The sequence below is a fragment of the Plasmodium malariae genome, assembly GCF_900090045.1.
Source record: "Plasmodium malariae genome assembly, chromosome: 9".
Taxonomy (NCBI): domain Eukaryota; phylum Apicomplexa; class Aconoidasida; order Haemosporida; family Plasmodiidae; genus Plasmodium; species Plasmodium malariae.
The window spans coordinates 2,282,140-2,309,342 of NC_041783.1; the positions used below are offsets into that span (position 1 = coordinate 2,282,140).

At 20.6% G+C, this 27,203-nt stretch overlaps 3 protein-coding genes across 3 annotated transcripts; all 3 read right to left on the bottom strand.

The window, feature by feature from the left end:
- Window positions 1–999: 999 nt before the first annotated feature.
- Window positions 1,000–5,712, bottom strand: PmUG01_09056900 (serine/threonine protein kinase, putative; the record flags this gene model as incomplete). The annotated part of the gene is made up of 1 exon (XM_029005285.1): window positions 1,000–5,712. One exon carries the CDS (start codon window positions 5,710–5,712, stop codon window positions 1,000–1,002), a length of 4,713 nt encoding a protein of 1,570 aa, XP_028861889.1.
- A 6,212-nt stretch (window positions 5,713–11,924) lies between these two features.
- PmUG01_09057000 (tryptophan-rich protein) lies at window positions 11,925–13,877 on the bottom strand (the record flags this gene model as incomplete). The annotated part of the gene is made up of 2 exons (XM_029005286.1): window positions 11,925–13,694; window positions 13,809–13,877. The coding sequence occupies 2 exons, from the start codon at window positions 13,875–13,877 to the stop codon at window positions 11,925–11,927; spliced, it is 1,839 nt and encodes a 612-aa protein (XP_028861890.1).
- Window positions 13,878–21,176: 7,299 nt separating this feature from the next.
- Window positions 21,177–22,177, bottom strand: PmUG01_09057100 (tryptophan-rich protein; the record flags this gene model as incomplete). Its single annotated transcript, XM_029005287.1, has 2 exons — window positions 21,177–21,992; window positions 22,094–22,177. 2 exons carry the CDS (start codon window positions 22,175–22,177, stop codon window positions 21,177–21,179), a joined length of 900 nt encoding a protein of 299 aa, XP_028861891.1.
- Between the last annotated feature and the right edge of the window lie 5,026 nt (window positions 22,178–27,203).

The window sequence follows — 27,203 nt, forward strand, 5'->3', positions numbered from 1 at the left end:
TTTTATTGTTTTATCATATGATAATAAACGTATGTACATATATTGTTTATAAATTCATTTTCCCTGAATGACGTTCATTAATAGTGTAAACAAATATATATAATATATTACATACACATATATTTATAACGTATATATATATAATGTTAAATTGTAAAAAGCAGTAAATACACATTTTAGGGTTGTTATTTTAGCGCTTAGAAATTTATTTAAAAATTTTATTTGTTTTATTTTGTGTTCTTTTTACACTTTTTACAAAAAATGAAACTTCAAAAAAAGTTAAAAATAATTTCAATTTATTTCTGTTATATGGATAATTTAATGTATAGTGACATTTATTCGCAAAATTCCATTAAATTTTATTAAAGGTATATTAATACCATACACAAGTAAATATACATTTTCGATAGAAAATATACATGAAAGTATTTTAAAAATCGTATACAAAATACATTTTTATTAATTTATTTATTCATTTATTTTACATTTTTTACTGAAAAAAAGAGTACTACCTTTTTTTGCGCTTCATAACATTTTAATTAATACGGCTCATTTTTTGTAAGCATTAAAAATAGCAAAAATGGTAAAGGGGTAACATACAAAATAAAAAAATTATATAAAATATATAAAAATGATTGAGCTGTAAAGCAAAATATCATTTTAGATAAAGTGTTTTATCGTACCAACATTAGTAATATGTTGTGTAAGGTTCAATAATTAGCTTTAAATTATAATACAAAAATAAAAAATTGAGATTAAAATTAAAAGAAGTTCAAAATGTGAGTTACATGATATGTGTTTACTTTAAAGTGCATAGAATATTTATGTTCATGCTTATATATGTGCATACATATGTCACTTTGTTAATAATAATAAAATGTTCTCATTGGAGTAAAAAGGGAATTTTATATATGTACGTAAAACCTAAACTGAAAAAAATTGTTTAAAAAATTAAAAAAAGTCATAAGGTTTTAATTATTGTTTTTTCGTATGAACATTTTAAGGTATATTAAAATAATTAAAAATTGGATAGCTTAAAGCTTCTTCTATGGATGGTCTAAATTCATGATCAAAATTTAGTAGGTACTGTATATAACTTAAGGTCACGTCTGAAATGTGTTGATTAATTTTTGGATAGCTTAAACCTCTTTTCATTTTATTAACTAATAATTCTTTTGAACATTTTTCAAGATAATTAAATTGAAAAGGTCTTTCACAGAAAAGCATTTCATAAAAAATACATCCTAAAGACCATATATCAATTTTATCTGTGATAATCAAATTCTTCTTATTTTTTAAACACTCAGGAGGTTGATAATATAATGTTCCACCTCCATTATAGTATTGATATGTGTCCGGTAAAATCAATTTGGCCAAACCAAAGTCAGATATTTTTATTATGCCATCTTTTATTAATAGATTAGCTGGTTTTAAATCACAGTGATGTACTTTTCCTGTAGGTAAATTTTTCATATATAGTAAACCAAGTAATACTTGTTTAATCCAGCATAAGGCCAAATGTTCATTAATTGGACCATGATATTTTATGTACTTATCTAAATCTATATCACATAATTCCATTCCAACTAATAAATTTGTTGCTGAACCAAAAACGAAAAAAAATTCTAATTTTACAATAAAAATGTGTCTATGACAGTGTATATGAATATTTATTTCATTTTCTGCTCTTTGAATTATTTTATTTTTAATTTCATTTGTCATGCTCGGTTCAATTTTATGTATTTTCGCTGCATACATTTCTAAATTTATGGAATCAAAAACTTCCCACACTTCAGCAAAACCTCCTCTTCCTATTAAATTCATCATACGTATATTCATTTTTAATGGATTATAAAAAGAAAATTCTGAGTTTTCTTGAAAGTTAAAATGATCTAATCTCTTTTCAAGTATAGCTCTTTTTTTATCTAAATTGAGTTTCATACTAAATAATTCTGTGTTTAAAAATTGAATATTTTTCTTCAGGTATTCTTTTAAATTTATGTCAACTTGACCTTTTGTTAATAATGATAAAAGAGACAAAAAAAATTTCAAAGTGTGTTCAGTGGCACGGCAATTAGAAAAATGTGTACCGTCTCTAAATGTATCTCTGCTTGGAGGTAAAATAGATCTGTTATGACCTTTTTTTTTTAACATTGTTAACCATGATAATTCAGATTCTTCCTCATTTTCATTTAAAATTATATTGTAATTTTTAACTGATTTAGAAAAAAAGCTATATGGATATTGTTCAAACACTTTATAAAATATTTCATTATTTATTTTTTCCTGTTTTTCATTAGCAAAAGAAAAATTTTTTTTTTCACATATAGATCTAATTATGTCTCTTTCATGTTCACATTCCCATTCACTTAAAATTTCTTCTTCGTCAAATTTATCTTTTTCTTTACAGTTCATTTGTCTTGTACCTTCCGAACCATTCGATTTTCTGAATGTTGATTCTTTTGTGTATTTATTTATGTAACACTTGATAGAATCTTTTTTTTTTTGTTTGCTGTCCTCTTCCTTATATGATTCTTTTTTTTTTTCGATATTATTTTTTGTACACGAATTTAATGCATTATCGTTTTCAATGATTTTGCAATAATTCATTTTTGTATCATTTTGATCTTCTTGTTTTTCAAACATATCATCATTATCTTCTTTCTTCTTTTCTTGTTTTTTATCATCACCATTATAATATATTTTTTTAATTTTACATTTATTATAACTACCTATTTTATTTTTGTAATTATCCGGTTCTTCTTCCCCATCTTTTAGGTTAATTATGTTATTCTGGAAATATTCTGCACATCCGTTGTTACTTTCTTTGTTTTTGTTTGCACTTAATTGTTTTAAAGAAGTATTTATATTATACGATGTACTACTATTATTATTATTATTGTCATCATCATCATCATCATTATTATTATTATTATTATTTCTATCATTGTTATCATTATCATTTTTATCATTGTTATTACTACCATTGTTATCATTATCATTTTTATCATTGTTATCATTATTATTACTACCATTGTTATCATTATCATTTTTATCATTATTATAATTATCATTTCTATCATTGTTATCATTATCATTTTTATCATTGTTATCATTATCATTACTATCATTATTATAATTATCATTACTACCATTGTTATCATTATCATTACTATCATTATCATTTTTATCATTATTATAATTATCATTTCTGTCATTGTTATCATTATCATTTTTATTATTATTATAATTATCATTACTACCATTGTTATCATTATCATTTTTATCATTATTATAATTATCATTTCTATCATTATCATTTTTATCATTATTATAATTATCATTTCTATCATTGTTATCATTATCATTTTTATCAATATTATAATTATCATTTCTATCATTGTTATCATTATCATTTTTATTATTATTATAATTATCATTACTACCATTGTTATCATTATCATTACTATCATTGTTATTTTCTTGATTAACAATGGAACTTATATTTTCTTTTTTTATACTATTATCAGATGTTTGGTTTTCTTCGTTTCCTTGATACTTAGGCTTACTATTATCACAAGAACTTTTTACATCATTTACTTGATCATGACTTGAAGAGGTGATATCTGCTTTTAATGTTTCACAATTTTTCTTTTTATAGTTGAAATTTCTTATATCATGATATGCATGTTTGTCTAGATTTCTTTTATTTAAAATGGAATAAAAATTTATGGGTTCTTTGGAAAAATTTTCTAGTAACTTACCATATTCGGTGGTGTCTAAAGTATTATCATCGCTCTGTTCAATTTTATAAAAGTAACCATATTTTGATTGTTCATGATTAAGCAATAATCTATTTACTGATCTTTCTAATTGCTTTTCTTTTAATATTGATTCTAATATTAAATATTTTAAGGAGTGAATTTTTTCATCTATTTCATCACATTGTTTTTTATTTTTTTCTAAATAGTTCAAATCTTTCAGAAATAGATTTAAAAATTCCTGATTTTTACGATGTTCTTCTTTTTTCTTAAATAATTGCACTAGATTTTTAAAATCTATTACAGATAAATTTTTATTACGAAAATGTGTGTTCATCATTTCTATATAAAATTTCTTAACATTTTCATCTTTCATATTTTCTACTGATTTAGAAAACATGTGCAATATATCATTTATTAAATCATTTAAATTGACTTTGTCAGTTAATTCTTGATATAATCTTTTTATTATTAAACTATTTTGTATCTTAGACATTAATTCAACAATAATTAAATGATTCCTTTGTTTTCTTATCTTTTCTATTCTAAAACTTGGAATAATCATTTTTTTAAACCTTTTTATAAATTCAATTTTATCCCGAGAAGACTTAAAAGATTTTTTGTCTATTAATTCTTTGAAAACGTTATTTGGTTTTTTTAACTCTTCTAAATTTTTTTTTAATTTCTTCATTATATCTAAGTTTTTATAATAACTCTTTAAATCAAAAACAATGTAACACTTAACATTGTTTATGTATACATCGTATTCTCTAATTAAGTTATAAAATAAGTGTACACTTTTACTATGTGTAGTACTATCATAATTTACGCTACTTTCATATTCCTCTTCATCTTTTAAAACTTTAGTATGAGCATACTTGTTACACTTCTTTTTCAAATTGTTACTACTACTTTTTTTAGGTTTTTTGTTATAATTAGTGTTACTAAAACCTTCTGAAATGGTGCACATATAATGGTTCCTTCTTTTTCTTCTTTCTTTCTTATATTCATGTTTAATATCCTTATTATTATTATTATTATCATCATTACTACCATTGTTATCATTATCATTTTTATCATTATTATAATTATCATTTCTATCAATGTTATCATTATCATCATTTAGTTTACTCTTTTCATTAATTTCATAATTGTATTTTTCTTTATAGTTATTATTTATGTCATCATATTCCGTTTTACATTTTATTTCATCGCTGTTAACTTCCTCAGTCTTGATATTTAATTCATTTTTATAATTACTGTCTTGTTTTGAAATGAAATCCGCTTTCGACTTTTTTGTGATGCTTGTGAAGTTTCTTTTTACAAAATAATGTTCAATATGGTGTTCAATTCTTTTATCCTTTTTTTTATCATTTTTCTTTTGATTTTTTTCTACTTTCTTACTGATTTTAATGACGTTTTTAAAATTTTTACTTTTTAGTCTAATGAAACATGGATTATATAGACTATTTATTTTTATATCTGGTTTTTCTACAAAGAATTTATTGATTTTTTCATCAAAATTATAAGTCTTGAACTCGAAGCTTATACCTGGTATAATTAATAATTTGTTAAGAGTATCAATAAAAATTATAGGATTTGTTTTTAAATAATCTATATAATTTTCATTTTTATATTTCTCTCTGAATTTCGTTTTTTGCTTCAATAAGAAAACAAAAGTGTTTTGTTTAATATTTGAATTATCATAATCATTGTTATCATCGTAGGAGTACAACAGGATTAATTTCTGAAAGGTATCTATATTTTTATAAATAATTCCATTTATATAATGTAGTAAATCATTTATTCCTGTGATGTTTGTTTTTAATTCATATTTAAAGACCTGATCAATTTTAGGCATTTCATTTTCCCTAATTAGTAGATTTTTCACATGTTTTATTCTTTGTTTTAAGAAATTTTTCGATAGAATATCCTCTTTATCATCTTTCATTTTATTTATTCCTTAAATTGAGTTTTGTTAATTCATTTAATTTTCAAGTGGAACAAATTATAACAAGAAGTTACTCTCCAAAAAAAAAAAACGCATAGTTATTTTTAAAAATGAAAATTTACTATCAAATATTTTTTTTCTTTAAATTGCTTTTACCATAAAATATTACACTTTCAAAATAAAAAATCACCAATTCAAATGGGAATTAAGAAAAATTGTTATTACAGTGGAATAAAGGAGGGCATTCATATTTTTTCTGAAAAATGAAAAAAAGTATTAATTAGCTGTGTGTATAAGTATATGAACAAGATTGCATGTTTTAAAAATTAAATTATTCCAATGAATTTTGTAGCATATAATATTGTGAAAAAAAATTTAGAATAAAAAGATTTTATATTATTAAATGTATATGGATGTGTAGGTTATAATACTGAAAATAAATTGAATATTATTATCATTATTATTATATATGTATGTATATGTTAAAGATCGAAACATTACATAACTTGGATATTATCATCTTCTGATCCATGAATTAATCTTTTTAAAATCAATTATAAAAAGAAATATTTTTATATTATAGAAAAAATTTATAAGGGTTAAAAAATATTGCTCTATTATAAATGTACGAATTTATGAACTTATTTGAGCATACATGTTTTGAATGATATCTTTTTTCAAAGGGAAGTTAAAAGTCATTTTTCTATGTTTAAAATCATTACACTATTTGAAATTTTTTTTTTTTAATTTTTTTTTTTTTTAATCCTTTAAATTTTATACCTTTTTAAAAAATAAATATGTTTATAATTAATGAGATAAAAACAATAAAAATATTTTTAAAATGATCATTTTATTATTCTGAAAATTTGTGTTAATTGTTTTTTCCTTGTCTACATAAGCAACAAAAGTACATTAAAATATTTAATTATTGAGTACTTGGTCCAATGGTTCAACTGTCAAAAGATTCAAGCTATAAATTGCCTAAATTAATTAAACTCTTTTCATTTTTTCCATTCATATTTACAGAAATATATTTGAATGTATTGAGGTTTTTGTAATTTGTTTTAAAGAATTATAATATACTTTAAAATGTTATGAAGTTCGCAGCAAAAAATATTTAAGTATGAAATATATTTTTTATATTTTGTTTTATAGTTGATTATGCCAAAAAAAAAAAGAGCATACAAAATTTTTTTTTTTGATTTTGTATTATTAGTAATCTCGAGCATTGTTATAAATATTAGACGGTTCAATGTAAAGAGTTCTTGTTTCTATTTTATGAAAATGGATTTTTTACAAAATTTGAATTGTGTACCTTATATTTTTTCCCCCAATTTTTTTTACTATTGTTTTTCTAAATAACATATGGAGGAATAAAAATATATAATGTAAATCATTCGCAAATCAGAATGATGGATCATGTAAGTATATAATAAATAAAAAAAATAAAATGGAAAATATGTATCAATATTATATATTTACAATTATCAGATTTTATACTAATATATATATAATTTATTTAAAATTGGCCAAAAAAAAAAAACAATATTAAGAGGCATTATTTTTTTTTTTTTTGTTATTTACTAGTGTTCAGAAAAAATTATTTTTTAATGTATTTTCAAATTTCCGTTATATCTAGTTTATTTACTTATATTTGGAATGTTATGATACTTTATAACAAATAAAAGAAAAAATAATAATAGCAGTTTTAATAATTTATGTATAATGGATTTAAATATATTATTATTGATCATATAATTAAAAATGAGAAAATTGAACAAATGTGAAGTAAGCGTTATTGTACAATAGGCATAATTTTGAGGTCTAAATATCCACTTTTATTAACACGATCAATGTAAACTTTGGACAGAAGTATTTGCAACATTTGAACAATATGATATATACTTAACAATTTAGGGAGAATATTAAACTTCTAATAAGTAAGAAATGTCCTTATATGGATGTATCTTGAATATTTTTTTATCATGTATTAATCGTTTTTAAATGTGTTAAAAAAGTTTTAGGAATACTAAAAAGTAATAACGTTAATTAATTATACATCTATTTTTATATTTTCATTTTTTCTGTTTGAATTAAATGAATTTTTGTGTTGATTTGTTAAAAAGAATAGTATATGTAAATGTAGTATATTTAGATGGAATATCTTAAGGCATTTTTAAATTAGCTATAAATTATTATCTTCAATATTTTTTTAATTGTTTTTTTTTTTTTGGGTAGCTGAGTGTTTTACAAACGAAAAACTTAGCTAAATTTAGGAGATTAATATTTTAGTAGTTTTACATCATAATAGTTAGTTTAATTTTTGAAAGGCGAACTTAAATGATGTTAGAATGAGAAGAACATGAGAAGGAAAGGTTAAAGTTCACTATTGTATTATCTTCTTTTTTTTCAATTATATTTTATTATTATGAGTATATGTATTACATTAGTTTGAATGTATTGGAATGAACCTGTAATACTGGTTGAATTGAAAAATGAGTTTATTCAGTTATAACGTATGGGCATTTTGGGACATCTAATAAAGGTCTAAATTTTAATGAAAATTATTATGAATATATAAAAAAGGTTAGCAGTAAAATGTGTATTCTTCCATTTAAATTGTCACAAATAACGTTTACTGTTTCTTGAAATTTTTGCAATATCTTGATTTGACTTTGCTAGATATTGTCATTTTAAGTAAAATTGTGTGAATGAGATGTATTATATGTTGTTACTCAGAAATTAAGCGGCTTTTTGAGACTACTATTCCTTTATGATAACGTAAAAAGCATTATCCTTTCAAAGATATACGATGAAAATTCTCGTATATTTTGGTGTGAATTTTAAAAAAGTATGAAAAGGACAGGAATTCTTGGATTTGAAGGATATATGAAATTTCATACGATTATATGATGTTCGACGTATTAATGCAGATCCAAGGAGATTTATAAGAAAGATAAGGCGATTAAATTGAAGGTGTAATTATGAATAATCTTTAGGGTAGTATTTTGAGAATATTATAAGCACAAGGGTAAGAATTCATTAGGTAATCAGGGATTATAATTGACACATTGATGAGAGCGTATTTTGAAATGAACTATTATCATAAGAATAAGTATTACGAAACACTTAAGTCGGTTATAGAAACAAAGAGTAAGTAGAATTGTTGAAAACATATGGTTTGAAAAAATTATTTTAGTGCTAAAATATGACGTATAAAAGTAATTAATGTTATTGCATCAATTATGAGATATGACATTATATCATAATAAGATCCTTGAGAATATAAGGATTGAATGGAAATCCTTTTTTTTTTGGAGGGCGGGGGAACAACCGTAATTTGTTTTATGCTGTATGCTTTTTATACCACTTTAGAATTTATTATAAGGATTTTGTGTTATTTTCCTTGCACTAATTTGTGGAAAGAGACTGAGAATAAAAAGTGTAGGTGTTGTGATATGAGTTTTAGAAAATAAATACAAGCTTTAAAGTTTATCGAAAATAATGTGGAATGGGAGGTCGACTATTTTTGGATATATTGACTTTTATCATTTTTAATATTAATTTAAGTATTTTTGTTTATCTTTAGATTTTATTTTTGTATATAATAATTTTTTTGTGTTTAATTCTTTTTTAAATGAATCTTTACTTTCACAGGATAATTTTTTCTTATTTAGAATATTCATATATTTTAAGTTTTTCTTTGATGTAGTTCCTTAAATCTTTTAAATAAATAATATTTTTGTTTCGTGTATATGTGTTCATTTCCCCCTAATTATTTCTATTTGTCCTATATTATCTATCCGTATCTTTACTCATTTGCGTTATTGTAAATTTGTATATCAGGGGTATATGACATCATTATTTTATCTTTTTTTTTTATGCTAAAAAAGAAAATTGTTTATGACTGTGAACATAATTGCTATGTTAAAGGAATTTAATATTTTTATCCATAATTGAATCTAAAGGATAAACGATTTTAATAAGGTATATAAAAATATTACAAAATTTGCAATATTAGGTTTAATGGTCTTAAATGTGACTAAGAGAACTACTTATATATATAACCATTTTAATTAAATCTAAAATATGGGGTTAGATATTTTTATTATACGAATAAATATTTAGAAGAGATAACCATTCGTCTATATATTTATTAAAAATATATAGAGTTTAATAAGATTTACTATGATCATTAAAATAAATGTAAACCATGAAAACATTAGTAAAATTAATGTAACATCACCTTTAAGTTGATTATTACAAGGAATGTATATAAAATGAACAACGATAAAATAAAACCATAATAAAAATTTGTGAAAGTATATGATAATAAAAAATTTACAGAGTAAAATGCGTCAAGCAACATATATGATAAAGTAATCTACAAAACAAAAATAAAGTAAAACAAAGTATAAATATATTTTCAATAAACACAAATTATAATTAAAGTAAAAGCAATTTTTGTTTAAACACGAAGCTATGTAAAGCGAAAGACAAGGAATTTTCACATTCATCAAATAATAAAAAGTGCAAAAATATATGAAAGAACGTTCAATTATTGAATAAAAATTTAAATTAATGCAAAGCAGTAATGATGTAAATTAAACTAAAATTTTATTAATTATATTAAAATATATATTAATTGAATGTTGTAAAGTTAAAAAATCTTTATAAGTGTAATAAAAATAATATTACAAAATGTGTTAAACTTTTATCCAATAACAATAGAAAAAAAAAAATTGTAAAATTAGTAGTAATAATATAATAGAAAAATAAAATGTAACTTACTAAAAAGAACAATTAATTTTAAATTGGCAACTATTCTAAAAGTTTAAAGAAAATTTTTAAAAATTATTACCATTGTAACTATGGAAGAATTTTAATATTTTAATCAAAAGGAAAAAATAGAATATTATGCTATGTTATACTTGAAAAAGGAAAATGAATCAAAAATGTAATCTTTTTTTTGGGAACATAGATATAAAAAAAAATATTGGACATGTATGGTAATCGGAAGCTAAGAAGTAATAATACGCAAGAAAAAAAAGTTATATATGTATTTTATTACATATGGATTAAAATAATATTAGCAACAAAAATTATTTTGAAATAGAGGAGTGTAGGAGTTATAATCGTATGGTATATTTAAGCTTCTGCCAATACTGTATTTTTTCAAGTGTTAACCAATAAAATAATAAAAACAACAAAAGAAATGTTATGATATATATATTATATATTTCAATTAGAAGATATAATAATTATTATAACCTGATAAGGATGCAATAAATATATTGTATATATAAATAATAAAAAATTAAATATCCATAAACCAGTAATTTCATGTTTAATTTTTTTACTGCTATTTTTAAAAATGAAATAAAGCAGAAGTTAGGGTAAACATATATTGATTATAAATATATATAATATATATATAATTATAAAACTAAAGACAACAAATAATTTTTATAAAGTACACATATTTGTTAATTTATTTTAATAAGGAACATACTTGGTTTTATTAATGCTCACGCATATAATATTTAAAAATTGAGAAAAAATATTAATAATGATAAACACATTATCGTCAGAATAACATTTTGCCTATAAAATAAAGAAAATAACCATACACATAATAAATAAGATATATATAACTTTCTAATATTGCAACATTAGGGATAATATTATTTAAAAAATATATTTTATAATACATTAAAAAAAGAAAATGTATTGTTTTTAGAAAAATCAAAATATTAATATATTAAAACAAACATATATCAACAAATAATAAATAGAACAAACACTATTTTCAGCAAAAAACTAATACAAATAAATTTTAAAATATATTCGTTAAATTCTATTTTAAAATATAATGGATTATCTTTTTCATACTGTATATTTTCTATTAATTTTTGTTTTTAAAAATTATTTTATCTTTTTATACTATTATATTTGTTTTTATTTTTTTTTATTATATTTATTCTATTGTTTAGAAAAAAAAGATACAACGCATTAAAATAATATTACAAAAAAAATTATGGTATTTTTTTTTTATATATTTTACATTATATTTATTTTTTGTTCTTACCTTAAAATATGAACTGGTCCCTCCTCCTCCCTTTAGTAATTAATTAAAAGAAAAATTATATTTTTCTTTTTAATTTTACTTCAGTACCTATTATTATTTTTTTAAGAATTTTTTTTTTCATAATTTACATATTCATAATCTGCTGAAGATAATTCCATTGTTCTTCATTTATGGATCTTCCACTATATTGTTTTACCATATCATTAAAAGATTCAGCTTTGCTTTCTTTCCAATGAGTCCATGTTTCCCACTGCTTCGATAAATATTCATTTCCCTTACGCAAGAACCATTTCATTAACTCTTTTCTTTGGGTATTAGCATAACTATCGGAAGTAAACCATGTTTTACCTCTTGCTATTTTTGTCAAATAGTCAACATGTAACTGTAAATATTTTTTAGGAATACTTCCTTCGTAATGTAACCATTGTTGCACTAACCAATCTTTGGTTTTTTCATTTTGCCATTGAAGCAATTCCCTCACAAACAATTTATACATTTGAGATTCTGCTTGATTAAACCACATACTGAAAAATGTTTCCATTTGGTAGTTTATATCATTTTGAAGCCATTGATCCCATTGAGAGTCAATGAATTCGGGTGAACATCTCAAATTATTTATTTTCTGACGGTTTATAATACAACTATATTTATACCATTGACCTTCAATTGTGTGTAAGCGACGATTCCATTCAGAATCTTTGTTTTGAAGGAACCAAACTTTTTTATTATTTAAGTGAATAATGAAATTTTCCCATTCTCCTTCTAACTGAACAATAAAGTTATGCCAGTTGTCAATATACCATCCACTACCTACCTTTCTACCATACTCAGGTGTCATATAAGTATCATCATCTATCACCACTTTTTCTGTTTTTTTTGGTCCTTGATCTGAGTATGCACCATCGAATACTTCATATTCTGTTTTTACAATATTATCAAAGTGCTCATTAAGTGCTTTATTATGCTCATATATTAAACCTCCATCCACAATTTTATTAAATAATTTATCATATTTTTTTTTTTCCAGTTTCTTAGATTCGTCTTCTTTTGCATCTTTATCAGGTTCTTTTTCACGATCTTTCTGTTTATCAGATGTTATAGATTCTTTTGATTCTAATTCTTCAGGTAGTTCTTGTTTATCTATTTCTGTAGTTTCCTTCTTTTTTGAAGACATAACAAACTTTTTCAAATTTCTTTGTTGTTCTTCTGTTAAAGGAGGCGTTTTATCTAAAATCGTACTAAATAATTCATCGTAATTTTTTTTTTGTGATTTCTTATCTTTTTTTTCTTCAGCTTCAGTTTTTGAATCGTATTCTGCTTCGCTTAATGATGCTTCTGATTCTGTTCTAAAATCTCCATCTGATAGAAGTTCATCTAAATTGTCTTCATCGGGTTTTAAAATATAATCAAATTTCTTTTTTTTATTTTCGGGTAGTCTTAATTCTAATGCATAATCTCCCTTTAATAGTTGTTCTTCTGCAAGTCTATCAAATGATTGCTTTTTATTTAGAATAAATTTAAACATTGTTTCATCTTTTTTATCAAGAGTTATCAAATCTTCAAATTCTGGTGCACACTCTTCATATAAAGCTATCTGTTTAGGTGCATTTTCCTCTGTAACTTCTTCTGAAGGTAATTTTTCTTTTAAACCTTCCTTTGATTTTTCTGGGCTTGGGCCATCTTCCGTTAGACTATTTGTTAAATCTGAAAATTCATTTAATGCATCATTTACAACCGAATTTAAAGTAGTGTTTGGGGTTTCTTCAACCTGTTCATATTTTTCACCATTTTGCAAATTTATATTATTTTCATCATCTTTCGAATTCTCATTATTATTTGGAACTTCACTCAATTCGGAAGTATTTTTTGGCATTTCCTCTAATTGTAAGTCATTCTATATCAAACAGAAAAAAAAATTTCAATATATATTTTGTTAATGGTACTATAAATTTTTAAAATAAATCATATAATCTTATTTATTGTTTATAAATGATTCTTATGTACTTACTGAAGAAACGTGAATTATAAGAAAAACAAAGGACAAGATAAATAAATTTATATTTTTATATGAAACCATAGTTTTAATATTTTATAAATAAATTGATTTTTATTTTTAATAATTAAATTTTCCAGATTATTTAACTTTCTAATATTAAAATAATATTATATTCTTAATAATGTTTTCCTGCTTTGGCTTTATTTTAATAAAAAAAAAATTTTTTTATTAAAAATTAAAAGGTAATTTATCTTTCTTCTGCGCAAATATAGGTATAATTAGAAATGGATCAAGTAGTTTCTTGTAGATAATCTCATTACTTCTAATAATGCTCATTGCAACAAAAGAAAACATAGTTAATTACAAATAATATAAATACATATATATATATTATATATGTATATATATATATATATGTATATATGTATATATATATATATATATATATATATATATATATATATATATATATATATTATATAAAAAAAAATAAAAATATAAAAAACAATTTTAATTGTACATATATTTTTTCATTAAAAAATCAATACAAAAAAAATTTATTTACTATAAAAAATAATTAAAAAATTAGATTAAATTAAAACGATTAGAACATTTTTTTTTTCAGAGTTTCATTTAAGGTCGACATTAAAATTTTAAATCTTTTGCAGTAATTTTGCTATTCTTTTTTATAATTATGAACTATATCCCTTTTTTTACAATATCTCTAATATTTTTTATTATAAAATATAAATTCACTAATAATATATATAATTAATAAGAGGTTTTTTGAATTAAAAAAGTAAATTTATTCTAAAAAAATAGAAAAAATTAATTGTAAAAGGATAGAAATAATGAAATTTTCTACAAAAAGGATTGAAATTAAAAAAAAATTATTCTAACCGGGAAAAAATAAAATTACTATTTATTCTAAAAAAGATAAGTAAAATTGTTTTAATCTAAAAATGAAAAATAAAAATTATTCTAAAAAAAGTAAAACAAAAAAAAAAAATTTAATAACTAGGAAAAAATATAATTATTTAATATAATAAAGTAAAACAAATTTGTATATTATGGATATAGAGAAAAAATAAAAATTTTATTATTTCATAATAAAATTAAAAAATTATTTTATAAGAGAAAAAAATATTAATTTTATGGAAAAAAAAAAAATTTTTTGTTTAAAACAAAAAAATATAAAAATTTATATCCCTAAAAGAGGAAAAATAAAAATTTTTTGAGAAAAGAACAAGAATATGTTATATAAAAATGTTTCTTAAACAATAAAATTTATTCTAAAGTAAAAATATAAAAAAAACCTTATACCAAAAAATTTATAAATTTTTTATAATTTAAAAAAGTTTTAGAAAAATAATATATTCTTAAGTTTTCGTAGTTTATTCTGTATAGTATTTTTATTCATTTGCTTTTAAGTTAAAATTTTTTACGTAAAATATTGTACCATTTTTTATATTCGAAGCAAAGACTTCTTTTTTTTAACTTTTTAACTTGTTATGTGTAATAACAATTGTTCTAATATTTAATGTACAGTTTAGTTCGGCTATAGTTAACTGATATAAGAACGAATAATATATAATAAAAGTAGTAGTATATGTTAAAAATAATATAATATATAAAAATATGTTAATAATATATAAAAAGAAAAAATTATTATAAAAACTTATAAAAAAAGAAGGGGGAAAATAATTTCTTTTACTTTTATAATTATATAATTTATTTGTTCTCTTTTTTTCTCCTCAGTCTCTTATATTGTTGTCTTTTTTTTTCTTTTTTTATTTTCATGTTTTTAATTAATATTACGAATAAAATTAATCTCCCATAATTAGTTCACCGGCTTAAGTATGTAGGAAATTTATATTCTGGTTTTTTTTTTTTTTTTTTTAAATAATGTAATCTCCAAGAGATATATTATATTAATAATATTTTAATGGTTCCTTTATTTTTTTTACATTTCTTATATTTTAATTTATCTTTTATTTAATATACGTTTTTAAAAGTAAAAGTGAAAATAGAAGCACCCAATAATTATTATCTATAAATACCCCAACCTCAGAATTTTGCTTGAATATTAATATAAAAGTATATATTCATAAATAACAAAAAATAACATTAGAATAAATTTTTTTTTTCGTTGTTATAATTCTTTTTATATTAATAATTTATATTAGAAATAAATGTTTTGAAAAGGATATTTTTTTTTTTACGTATTTATCATATATTTTATATAAGAATTATAAATTAAACAAATATTAATTTATTAGTTTAGAACCAATTATAAATAACTTTTTTATATAATTTTTATTACTTTAAATGGAGGAGATGTTTAAATAATAATAATAAATAGTACGTAACTCTTTACAGGTCTATATGATATTACGTGAACAAATGAATAATAAAATTAAATTTAGTAAAAAAAATGTAAATTTTAAAATAATGTTTTAATAAAAAAAAAAAAATAGTTAAGAGAAAGTATAAATACATAGGTATTATAAAAATATATACATTTTTATATACAATTAATAATTAATAAATTTTTATAGATTATAAATCTTGTTAACAAAGTGTTATGAATATTTTTTCATAGTGGGTAAAGCCCATAACACACATAATATTTTTTTTCTTTTTTTTTTAGAATATTTCAAAGATAATAATATGGTAATTTTTATATACTTTGTTTTTTAACAATACTTAGTAAAATTATCATAAAATTAATTTTGTTTTTTAGCGATTAAAAAGTAGAAAAAGTAAAATTTGTATAGATATTAATTATATGTTTTCAAAGAGAAAATTTTCATAAATTTACATACTTTATTGTGCAATAATGTTAAGATTATATAAAAATGTTTAAGATTTTAAAATGTAGAACGGTTCTGTAGTAATATAGGAAAAAGCATTAAAATAGAAAAATTTAACTAATAAATATAGCACTAACGATAATATTTTGTAATTAAATTTTCATATTTATGAAAAAAAAAAATGGATTACTAAACGTTTTTTTTTGATATATATATATATATATATATATAAATGTTTAAATCATAGCTAATACTTTAGCTGATCGAATATTTGCCCTAACAGATAGAAAATGTTATAAATATTGCCAAAAAATTTATGATACGATGATAAATATTCTATGGAGGTAGCATATTCCTTTTATATGTATTATCTTAAAAAGAAGTAAAGTTATATGTATATTTTCTTTTTATAATAATAATATCAAAATATGAAACGTTTTTTCATAAAAGTTTAAGAAATATTGTATAGAAGGAAATATAGAAAAGATTAATATACTTTAAAATAAATGTATTATAATTTTGATATAATATCATTCGTATTTTATATTTCACATTATCATTTAGTATTGAAGTAAATTTTATATCTATCATTAAAAAAAAGAAAAGAATAAAAAAAAGATAAATAATAAATTTGTTTAAGTACTCTGAACAGAAAAAAACAAATTATATAAAAAATATATATTATGTATAATATATTCCTTATATGAACAAAATATATTACCACATTAAAATAAATTATAGAATTAATTCTTTATCTCCCCCAAATGATGAAATTTTTTGATCACAACATATTAAGGTCTAGTTGCGTAAGGAAGAAAATACTAACTCGTAATATATATTATTCGGAAAGATCATGATAATATTTAAAAGTAGAAATATTAAAGTACCTTTATTTATTGACAGCAAAATAGTTTAAATATAATACAACAATTATAATAGTCTAATGAGATTAAATATGAATTCAATTTGATTATGTAATACATTATAAATTAATTCGAATTAATTAAAAATTTTGGTTAAATGGGAAAAAATTCAATCTGGACGCATGAATTATAATAATTCTAAGGCATAAATTTAAAGTAAAGCTCATATATATAAAAATAAGAGGTTAAATAAATAACAATAAATAGAGAACATTATAATTACTTTATTATTATTATTATTATTATTAAAATGTGAAATTAAATAAAACAGCAATAATAACTAGTATTACACAGAAGAAATGTAATATTAATATCTAATTATATTAAGAAAAATATAACTACATAACTATTAAATATTAATTTCTAGACATATGTATAAAAAAGTAAGATAAAAGTTGATTTAATTATGATGGCTCCATTAGGACCTAAAGCGAGTTTGATGAATATGAAAAAAAGAAATAAAATGCAAAGTAGTTACATAATGTCTTATTGGAATTATAATAATTACTGAAACATTAAAAAGTAATGCATAGTAAAAAAAGATAAACGATTAAAATTAGTTAATAAATATATTAAATATTGAACCATGTTAAAATAATCTATTATTTAACAATAATACAAAAACAAATTCGTGTGTTGAAATTTATAAAAACACATAAGAACTTATCCATTAAAATTATATGTATAGCATTATAATAAAAGTTATTTTAAACGTTAGAATAAAATATATATAATAGTTTATTGTACTAACTATAATTGTATCTTTATAGTTCAATCTGATGGAAATAATAGTGTTATATTATGTTATGCTTTGTATTGGGAATAAGAAATAAAGTCAAAATTACATTTTAGTTTTTGGAAAATGAAATAAAGAACATATTATTATACATATTCTCATTCAGCAGTAATACGATGAAAAAATATGAAAAAAATAATATATAGATTAGAAAAGTGAAAAAGTTTTGAATAGTAAAATATCTTGCAATATATAAGTAGCATAACAGAATAAAAAAAATGTTAATTGTAACTATGGGATAAGAAGAGGGACAATAATTAATATAAAAAATAAAAAAATTGAATACATTATAGCATCACTATATGCATATAACATGTGGTACATTTATTCAAAATTAAATAAAATAATAACATAAGACCGAATAAAGTTTAACAATGATTTGACATAGAACCTTCTTAATTATTATAATAGTCAGAAGATGTTATAAATGTGTGTATAACTAAGAATTTAATATCGATAGAAAAAAATAATGTAATGGAAAATTTGTTACAACTCATGCAAATGAATGAAATATGTATTAAACTGTTATCGTAAAATACCAGACCTTGTAAAAATAAAAACGAACAATTAGGTACACAGAAGTGTTACTTATAAAGTATATCTACCTGGTAGTTAATTTCACCAAGCGAGGTGCTTTTGTCATTGTTCGCGTGTAAAATTAAAGCTAGGAAAAAATATGTAGTTATAGTAGAACATATCCTTTTACTGAATACAACTATATATTAACATAGCTATACCTGAAAAAGTTATGATATGGCAAGTTAACAAAGGATCATAGAAGAATATATAATTTTAATTGTACATGTTCTCTAAGGAATAAAAAAAAAATTTTCAAAATAAAAATTTAAAAGAATAAATATTTTTAAAATGTTAAACAAACATATTATGAAAAGGCTTATATGTAGTATAAATACTATTGAAATAATAATATACTTAATACATATAATTTTAAAATTAATTCATTAAATTTTATTTAAAGGCTAAACGGATTAACTATTTCCGGTGTTATTTTTTTTATTATAACTACTATTTAATTATTGTTCAACAGCTGTAACGTGAAATTTACTAACATTAGTATTTAAATAAAATAAAATTTTATAAAGCTTTTCATAGTTATTTTAAGCTACAACAACTTTTTGTTTTATTATTATTTTATCTTTAATTTACAGTTTCGTTTTTCTTAAGCCTTAAATTCCACTGTTTACTGTAATTGCCCTTTTTATAACAAAGGAAGGTTTTCCATTAAAATAAAAGGGGTTCATCATATGTTTTTCATTTTTTTTACGCGTTGACATTTTTTATTAGGTACGGTTTTTGTAAGTTTTCTATGGTTTTAATCCATTGTTTCGATTCTTTTAGAATTGTTTTTTTTCATTTTTTCAATTTTTCCTGTATTAATGTATGCGAAGTATCATTATCGGTTATTCACATAAGGCGATGGCTTTCATACTATTTATATTCCTCATATTTCCAATATATATGAGTTTGTTTTAGAATTTTATTTTATCCCGACCCATACATTCCTTTACAGATATGATAATGTATATTTTTTCATTTTCATTAATTGGCGTATTATGATACAATATATATTGAAAATAGGGAAAAATAAAAAAAATTATCATATTTTATTTTATTTAAGAAAAATAACAAAGTTAAAATAATATAAATTTGAATGAAAAAATGTAACACAATGAAAAAGGTTTTAAAAAAAATACTAAAAACTATTAAAAAAAAGTAGAATAATAAAATTTTATGTAATATATTACGTAGAATTTCTTAAGAAAAAAAACAATTTAACGTAAAGTAATAGTAGCAGAAATAAAAAATAAAACTAATATAAAAAAAAAAATAAAAAAGAATTAATAATTTAAATCCATCACAATAATAGTAAAACATATAGAATATTATAAGCTCATTTTATATCAAATAAAATAATACCAAACATACATAAATTTTTTAATATAAGATTATTAGATGGGAGCATGTTAGTTTTATTATAGTTAAAAATTATGGTTAATAATTAACTATGAGAAAAATAACAAGTAAATCATTTAGGGATAATTTTATTTCTATATTATTATAACTTAAAACAACGTTGTTAATGTTATGGTGAAAATAAAGTACACTTTATACTTAAACATACTTTATAAAATTATACAAATAAAAAATTACTCAAATGAGGTATTTATACATTATATGAAATTTAAATTGGGACAAGAATTGTTCTTGTGGTTCCCCATAAATTTAAAAAAAAAAAGTTTAATTATATTAAACATTCCACATGTGGAAGTATAATATTATTACAATAAATGAAGATAAATATTACTATTTACTAAAAAATAACATTCTAACAAAGAAATTTTTTGGTCAATATAATTATATATAATAAATTATTTTTATAAACTACAAAAAAAAAAAAAAAAAATTACTTCTTAAAAAATCATGTTCTTCAAATATTAATTAAACGCTATGACATAAAATAATACAAAGAAGGAACGCCATTTAAATACAGATGTACGAAATATATATTAATTCAAAGAATTAGAGATTTCTTACTTATGATATTGGAGGGAAAAGTTTATCTTTATCACTATTATATATTTTTAGTTCATTAGAATTTTACTTTGGGAACTATTTATTGCAATTTTAATTTTGAGTAATAAATTTCTTCTTATTTTTTTATTTTATTGTTATAAGCATCCTTTATGTTTAAGAACTGTATTATGTATTCAATTCACTTTGTAATGTAAACGAAGGCCATTAAGTGTATGTTTTATGTGTTTTATATTGTACTGATATGTCTTCCTTTGTCTTCATTTATTCAGTATGAAATTAAGTACTTAAGAAATTACGTAGAAGTATTCATACGTTTTTCATATTTTTTCTTTTCACGAAGCCATACTGTCCATTGTTTATTGGTTACCCATCTTTTAAAAAACGACACCAACCATCCCTTAAAGAAAGTGTCATTTTCTTCACACCATTGTTTGAGATCTGGGTTATTATAAGACACATATTTTCCATTAACATAGTTGATTAATTTGGTCCACTCTTCATATTGTTTTTGTTTTCTTTGTTTCCATAATCTAAACTTATTCTCCTTTATATAATAATCTGGATCAGCTAATTTTCGTTGGTTTTCTAACCAGCGCATCCAATAAGCACTTTCATTCGAATTTTTATATCTTGACTCATATTCATTTTTTTTAATCATACTGTATGCATTTAATTTGTCCGTCATCATTACATGGTAGTCGGTTACAACTTTATTAAACCATTCTTCATAATGCTCTTTCAAATGATTTGATGCATATAATTTAAACCATTTTGTCCATTTTTCATCGCTCCAGTCTGAAGATACCTCTAGAACATAAGTACCATATTCTTCATGCATATTAGGATTATAGTGCATCCATTTTTTTTCTAAATTTTCCAAAAAATTGTCAAATTCCTTATTTATATATTTATTCCACTCTTTCGCTTTATTTTTAAAGGAATTCAATATGTTTTTTTTCTCCTTCGAAAACCATTTTTTCCATTCATAATTTTCTATATTTTCAGATGCTTGGAATTCTTCTATCTTTTTTTTTAAATATATTTTTGGAATTTCGTCACGATGCTGATAAAACTTGCAAAGTGGTGGTACTGTTTTTCCAGTGAGAATCTAAATTAAATATTAAAAAAAAAATTTACTTTTTGTGTTAATTTAATTTTTAAATAGAATTATAAAATTTAAATATATTTATATGAAATATTTTATCTTACCCCATCGCAATTACATGGTGTACAAGAACTGGATAATTTAAACATGGCAAAAGATGCCAATGAACAAAGGAATATTGGTTTCATCTTTAAAAATATGTAGTTTTATTTTATTTTATATTTTATTATAAAAGTAATTATATTCAATTGTATAATAAGCATTTAGAACAAAAGAATAAGTATAAAAATGATAGCACGAAAAAATAAAAAGTTTCTTATATAAAATACTTAAATTATTATTAAAAGAAAAATAATAAAAAAAAGTTTTGGAATTGAAAAAATATAGGCAGACAAGATTTAAAATTTTTATTACATTTAGAATTTTTCATTTGGAAACGTTGAAATTGTTACTATATAGTTATTTTTTTCATATTTCATTACATGGAATTATATATTTTATTATGTAATCATCACATATAATAAGTTTAATATAATATAAATAATAAACTTTTTTTGTTTTTAAAGTATTTATTTTTAAAATATAAAAATAAGAGGTTAATATAACACTAACTAAATATATAAAAAAAATAACTTTAGAGCACTACCATTATTAGTAGAACTATTCGTTATTTTTTAATATGTTCTATATATTTTTTATTAATATAAATTAAAATTCTTTCATCAAAATAAATATATAACATTATTTTATTAATGTTCCTTACATTGTTATGAATTTTATATATTATATACTTTTCTATATGCATATATTGTTGTTTCCATATGTTCAAATTTCTAAATTAAATAGACTATATTATACAAATGAAAAAAGTTATAGAAAAAAAATAATAAATAATTCAGATTTAAAACTTTTAAGTTTTACTAAGAATAAACTTAAATAATAATTATATAAAGGAGATATTATGAGGTTAAAAAAAAAAAAAAAAATTTTAACAGATGAAAAAAATTATTTTTTTTCTTATCTATTTTATATAGTATTTTTCAACTTCATATTTTTTATTGAGATTTTTTAATCTTTTTTATTTGTTAAAATTTTTCTGTTATTTTTAGTACTACTTTATTTCTTATATATTATATAATTATAATTTATTCTTTCATTGTGTTATATTACTTTGTCTATCATTTATTTTATTATGCTAATCTTTTATGGATTATTATGCTATTTATTTATTTTTTTTCTTAAGGTAGGATTAGTAGAACAAATTTTTATTAGTGCTCTCATTTCAACATAATCTGTGTTATTTGAAGAAATATTGTTCATACATTATTGGTTATTTCTTTATTTTTTAAATGAATAAATGTTCTATTTAAAAATAAAAGTACAAATAATTAAATATTGTTGGGGGAAACAATAATGTCTCTCTATTTTGGAGGAATAATAAATGAATTTAACATTTAGAATACTGGATAAAATATTGGGTGAATTATTTTTTATAATATTTTTATTATTGTATTACTTGAATTATTATTATTTGTTGTAAATAACTTGTCTAAATTTTAAAAAAAGGGGTTTTTATATTTATGAATATAAAATAAGTATTGTAATTTTAAGAAATTTTAATTTATTTTTTTGGAATGAGAATAAGTGATAATTTTTAAAAAGAAATAATAAATTTATTTTAATAGGAAATATAATATTATAGGCAGAGATATGGTATGCATGTTTGTTTATATACAAATATTGAAAAAATGCGCAGTAAGGTAAAAAGGAATAATAGGTAAAAAAAAATTAATTTACTTATGTGGAAAAGAATAATTTCTTAGATATTACATAATACATTAAAAACTAATTAAGAACAGGATAATAGAGATAACATATAATGATAATATAAAAAATAAATTTTTATACAATAGAATTAGAGGAAAAATTGCAGTAGAATAGTTTTGTTATTCGGATTTGACAAAACAATACCATGATTTATAAGGGGGTTGTTCTTTTTAATAATATTTTATAAATCATTAATAATAATTATATTAGATTCAAGTATATTATAAGTAATATATTTAGAAATTCAATTCTTTAAAAAAATTATTTATTATATAGCTATTTCTAGTTGAAAATGGCTCCTATAAATGTAGTAAAATATAGAAAAATAGTTATTTAAGATGTCTTTTTTTACTTTTATTAGAATAAAAATAAGACACTTAGAAAAAAGTTAGAAATCACCATATATTGCAATAATATCTTTTTATGTTTACGAAATTTTTTTTGTAAAAAAAAAAAATCAAAAAATATATTAATTTACTTTCATATCATATATGCGCTTTTCGATAGGAGAATAAAAATAAACGAACAGATGATGAGTATTATAAATATTAAATACGTATCATCTTCAAAATACTATAGGATAAAAAAAATATAATTTTATTTGAAAAATTAATGATATAATATATTTGTTTTACATTAAACAATATTTTTATTTTGTTATTTGCTAATAAACATAATAAAATGAATTTACGATGATATTTTTTATTTTATTATATATAATGAATTTATTATGTTATGTAAAATTTTTTGTTTTATTATGTGCAATGACTTGCTATTATAGTACATTTTTGCTCCTATCTGTTAACATAAAGCGTAATAGTTATATAGTGACCCATTCATAAATATATTGAATAGAAAATTAATAAAATGCATAAAGGATACATAAAACATAAAATAATATTACAATTATGTAGTATTTGTTTATCTTAAAAATATATTTGAATACTGTTAGTCCATATCACATTAAATGTAACTTTAGTATTATAATTTTTCGTATAGTAAGATTAATGTAGAAAGTATTAACTATTAAATACATAATTTTAAAATTATCTTGTACTTCTACAAGTAATAGAAATTAAGTAGTTAAATGTAAAAGTTTTTTATTATCATAAAGTATGAAAAAATAGTTTAACATAATGATTATGCTAATAAAATTATTATAAATATTAGTTGAGATAGAAGTATAAAACAACATATGTAATATAATAATACTATGAAATTTAGATAAAATATATATGTATAATAAATAAATTTGTGTTAAAAAAAGTAATGCATTCTAAAAAATTTTTTTTTTTTTTTTTAGAAATATGGATAAAATGATAGTAATATATAATATATTAAACGAGCTATATGGTTTAATAAAAGAAAAAAAAATTATAACTAAATAATTTGAAGATTTTACACACATTTATATTATATTAATAAAAATTTGATTTTCACACAGTGGTATGATTCATTTGATGAAGTAAATGTATTTACGTTATTTTTTTAGGTACTGAAAATTTGTTGCATGTAAACATTTAAACTGTTTAGCTATTTTTAAATTATTAATAGTAAGGATAGTAACCTTATCTTTTTTGTTTAATCAGTGATCTTCACAAAAATGTTACAAAATGTTGAAAATATATCTTGGTCTTTATGAATATATGGTTCTTATAAAATTAGAACTTCGAAAGTCTAATTTGTTGCATGTAAAAATGTAGGGAGCAAATAGAATTCAATATATATTCAAAAATTTATTAAATAAGATTTAGTAATATCAGGTATATTTCTTTATAAATATGAATTTCTATAATAATAAAATACGTATACAATAAAAATTTTGAAAGAACAAGTACAAAGAAGTTCTAACAAAAAAAAAAAAAAATAGAAAATGAAATTGAAAACAGTGAACATTTCGAGAGATGGAATGTTTTGCATAGAAGTATATTCTATATAATATATTTGTTCTAATGAATTAACTATAAGATAAAAATCTGAGGTTATGGGATAAAAAATATGTTAGAAAATGTTTATTCGTATCTACAATGCTATATATTTGTCTTTGGAAGTTATAATATAAATTAATATTATATATTTCTTTATTAAATATATGTACTTGTAGGTAAAATAATAAATATATTTTATAGGGCATTCCATCAAACTAAGGAGTGCTTCTTGGTGTTTAATATATAAATATATTTATACATATGTGGACCTTTGAAATATAATCTGTAAGAACTGAGCAAATTTCTGCACTAAAATGTTTCTATAAATATATTGTATAAATATGAATAAAATGAAAATTTTTAATAATCTGTGTAGTTCACGTATATCGTTAGATATAAAAGTATTTCTCAAGAAGGCTAATATAAAAGAATACTTAGGTTATATTTTTATAATTTTTCGTACGATTTAATTTGAATGTTATATTCTTCCTTAAATAGAGCACAAAAATTAGTCCTCTAAATAAGTAGATATATATATACCATAATTTTATTAAATTCTTAGTAAATATATAAAGGGGAACTGTCTGTCTTTATACACAAATTATTATTAAAATGAAATCAAATGACTTTAATGATACACTGAATTCATATAATTCAAACAAGAATAAATAAAATAACGCAATTTTCTTTGTTAAAAAGTCATGTTAAACAAATTTTAACATATTATGAGTTTATTTTCAAAATAAATAATAAAGAATACAATGGAATATATCAAAGAGGTGCGAATTACTGTAGAAAATGGAAAATAAAGAATCATATAGTACATGAAATAATGGAACATATTAAATTTATAATTGGAGAGGTTATATTGAAAAACTATAGACTGAGTTAAAATGGCAAAGCAAAAAATATTAGGAGAAAAATGGAAAAGGCTGATTTATAGGGGCATGACATATTTGAGAGTAATGAATTAAACATTTAAATGCACCAATGTGCACTAGGTTGAAAATAGTTTGAACAAGAAACATTTACAACTTATTAGAATAATCTATTTATGTGAAGAACGAAAGTAATTGATCTATTAGTAAAGATATATTTTTATCTGATATTTTCAATGGGTTCAATAAGATATTCATTCTTTCTAATATGTATTTATAGAGAACATATATCGAATATTTTTGGAATTCATACTAAGAAAAATTGAAAGTCCCCCCAGTATAATTATGATGTATATGAATACAAAAATATATTCATATGGAATGCTATATGATCATGCTGTGTATTTATTTAAATAATGTAAAATACTGTTCATGAGGAGAATTATAATTTTATGTTTATATCTTGTAGAAATTGGAATTATATTTTTGCTATATCATGTTTATAAATTGTATCATTAGTTTTGTTGTACTTTTGGAATTTGTTTTCATTTGATTCTTCATATTTATTGAAAAATGAAAAT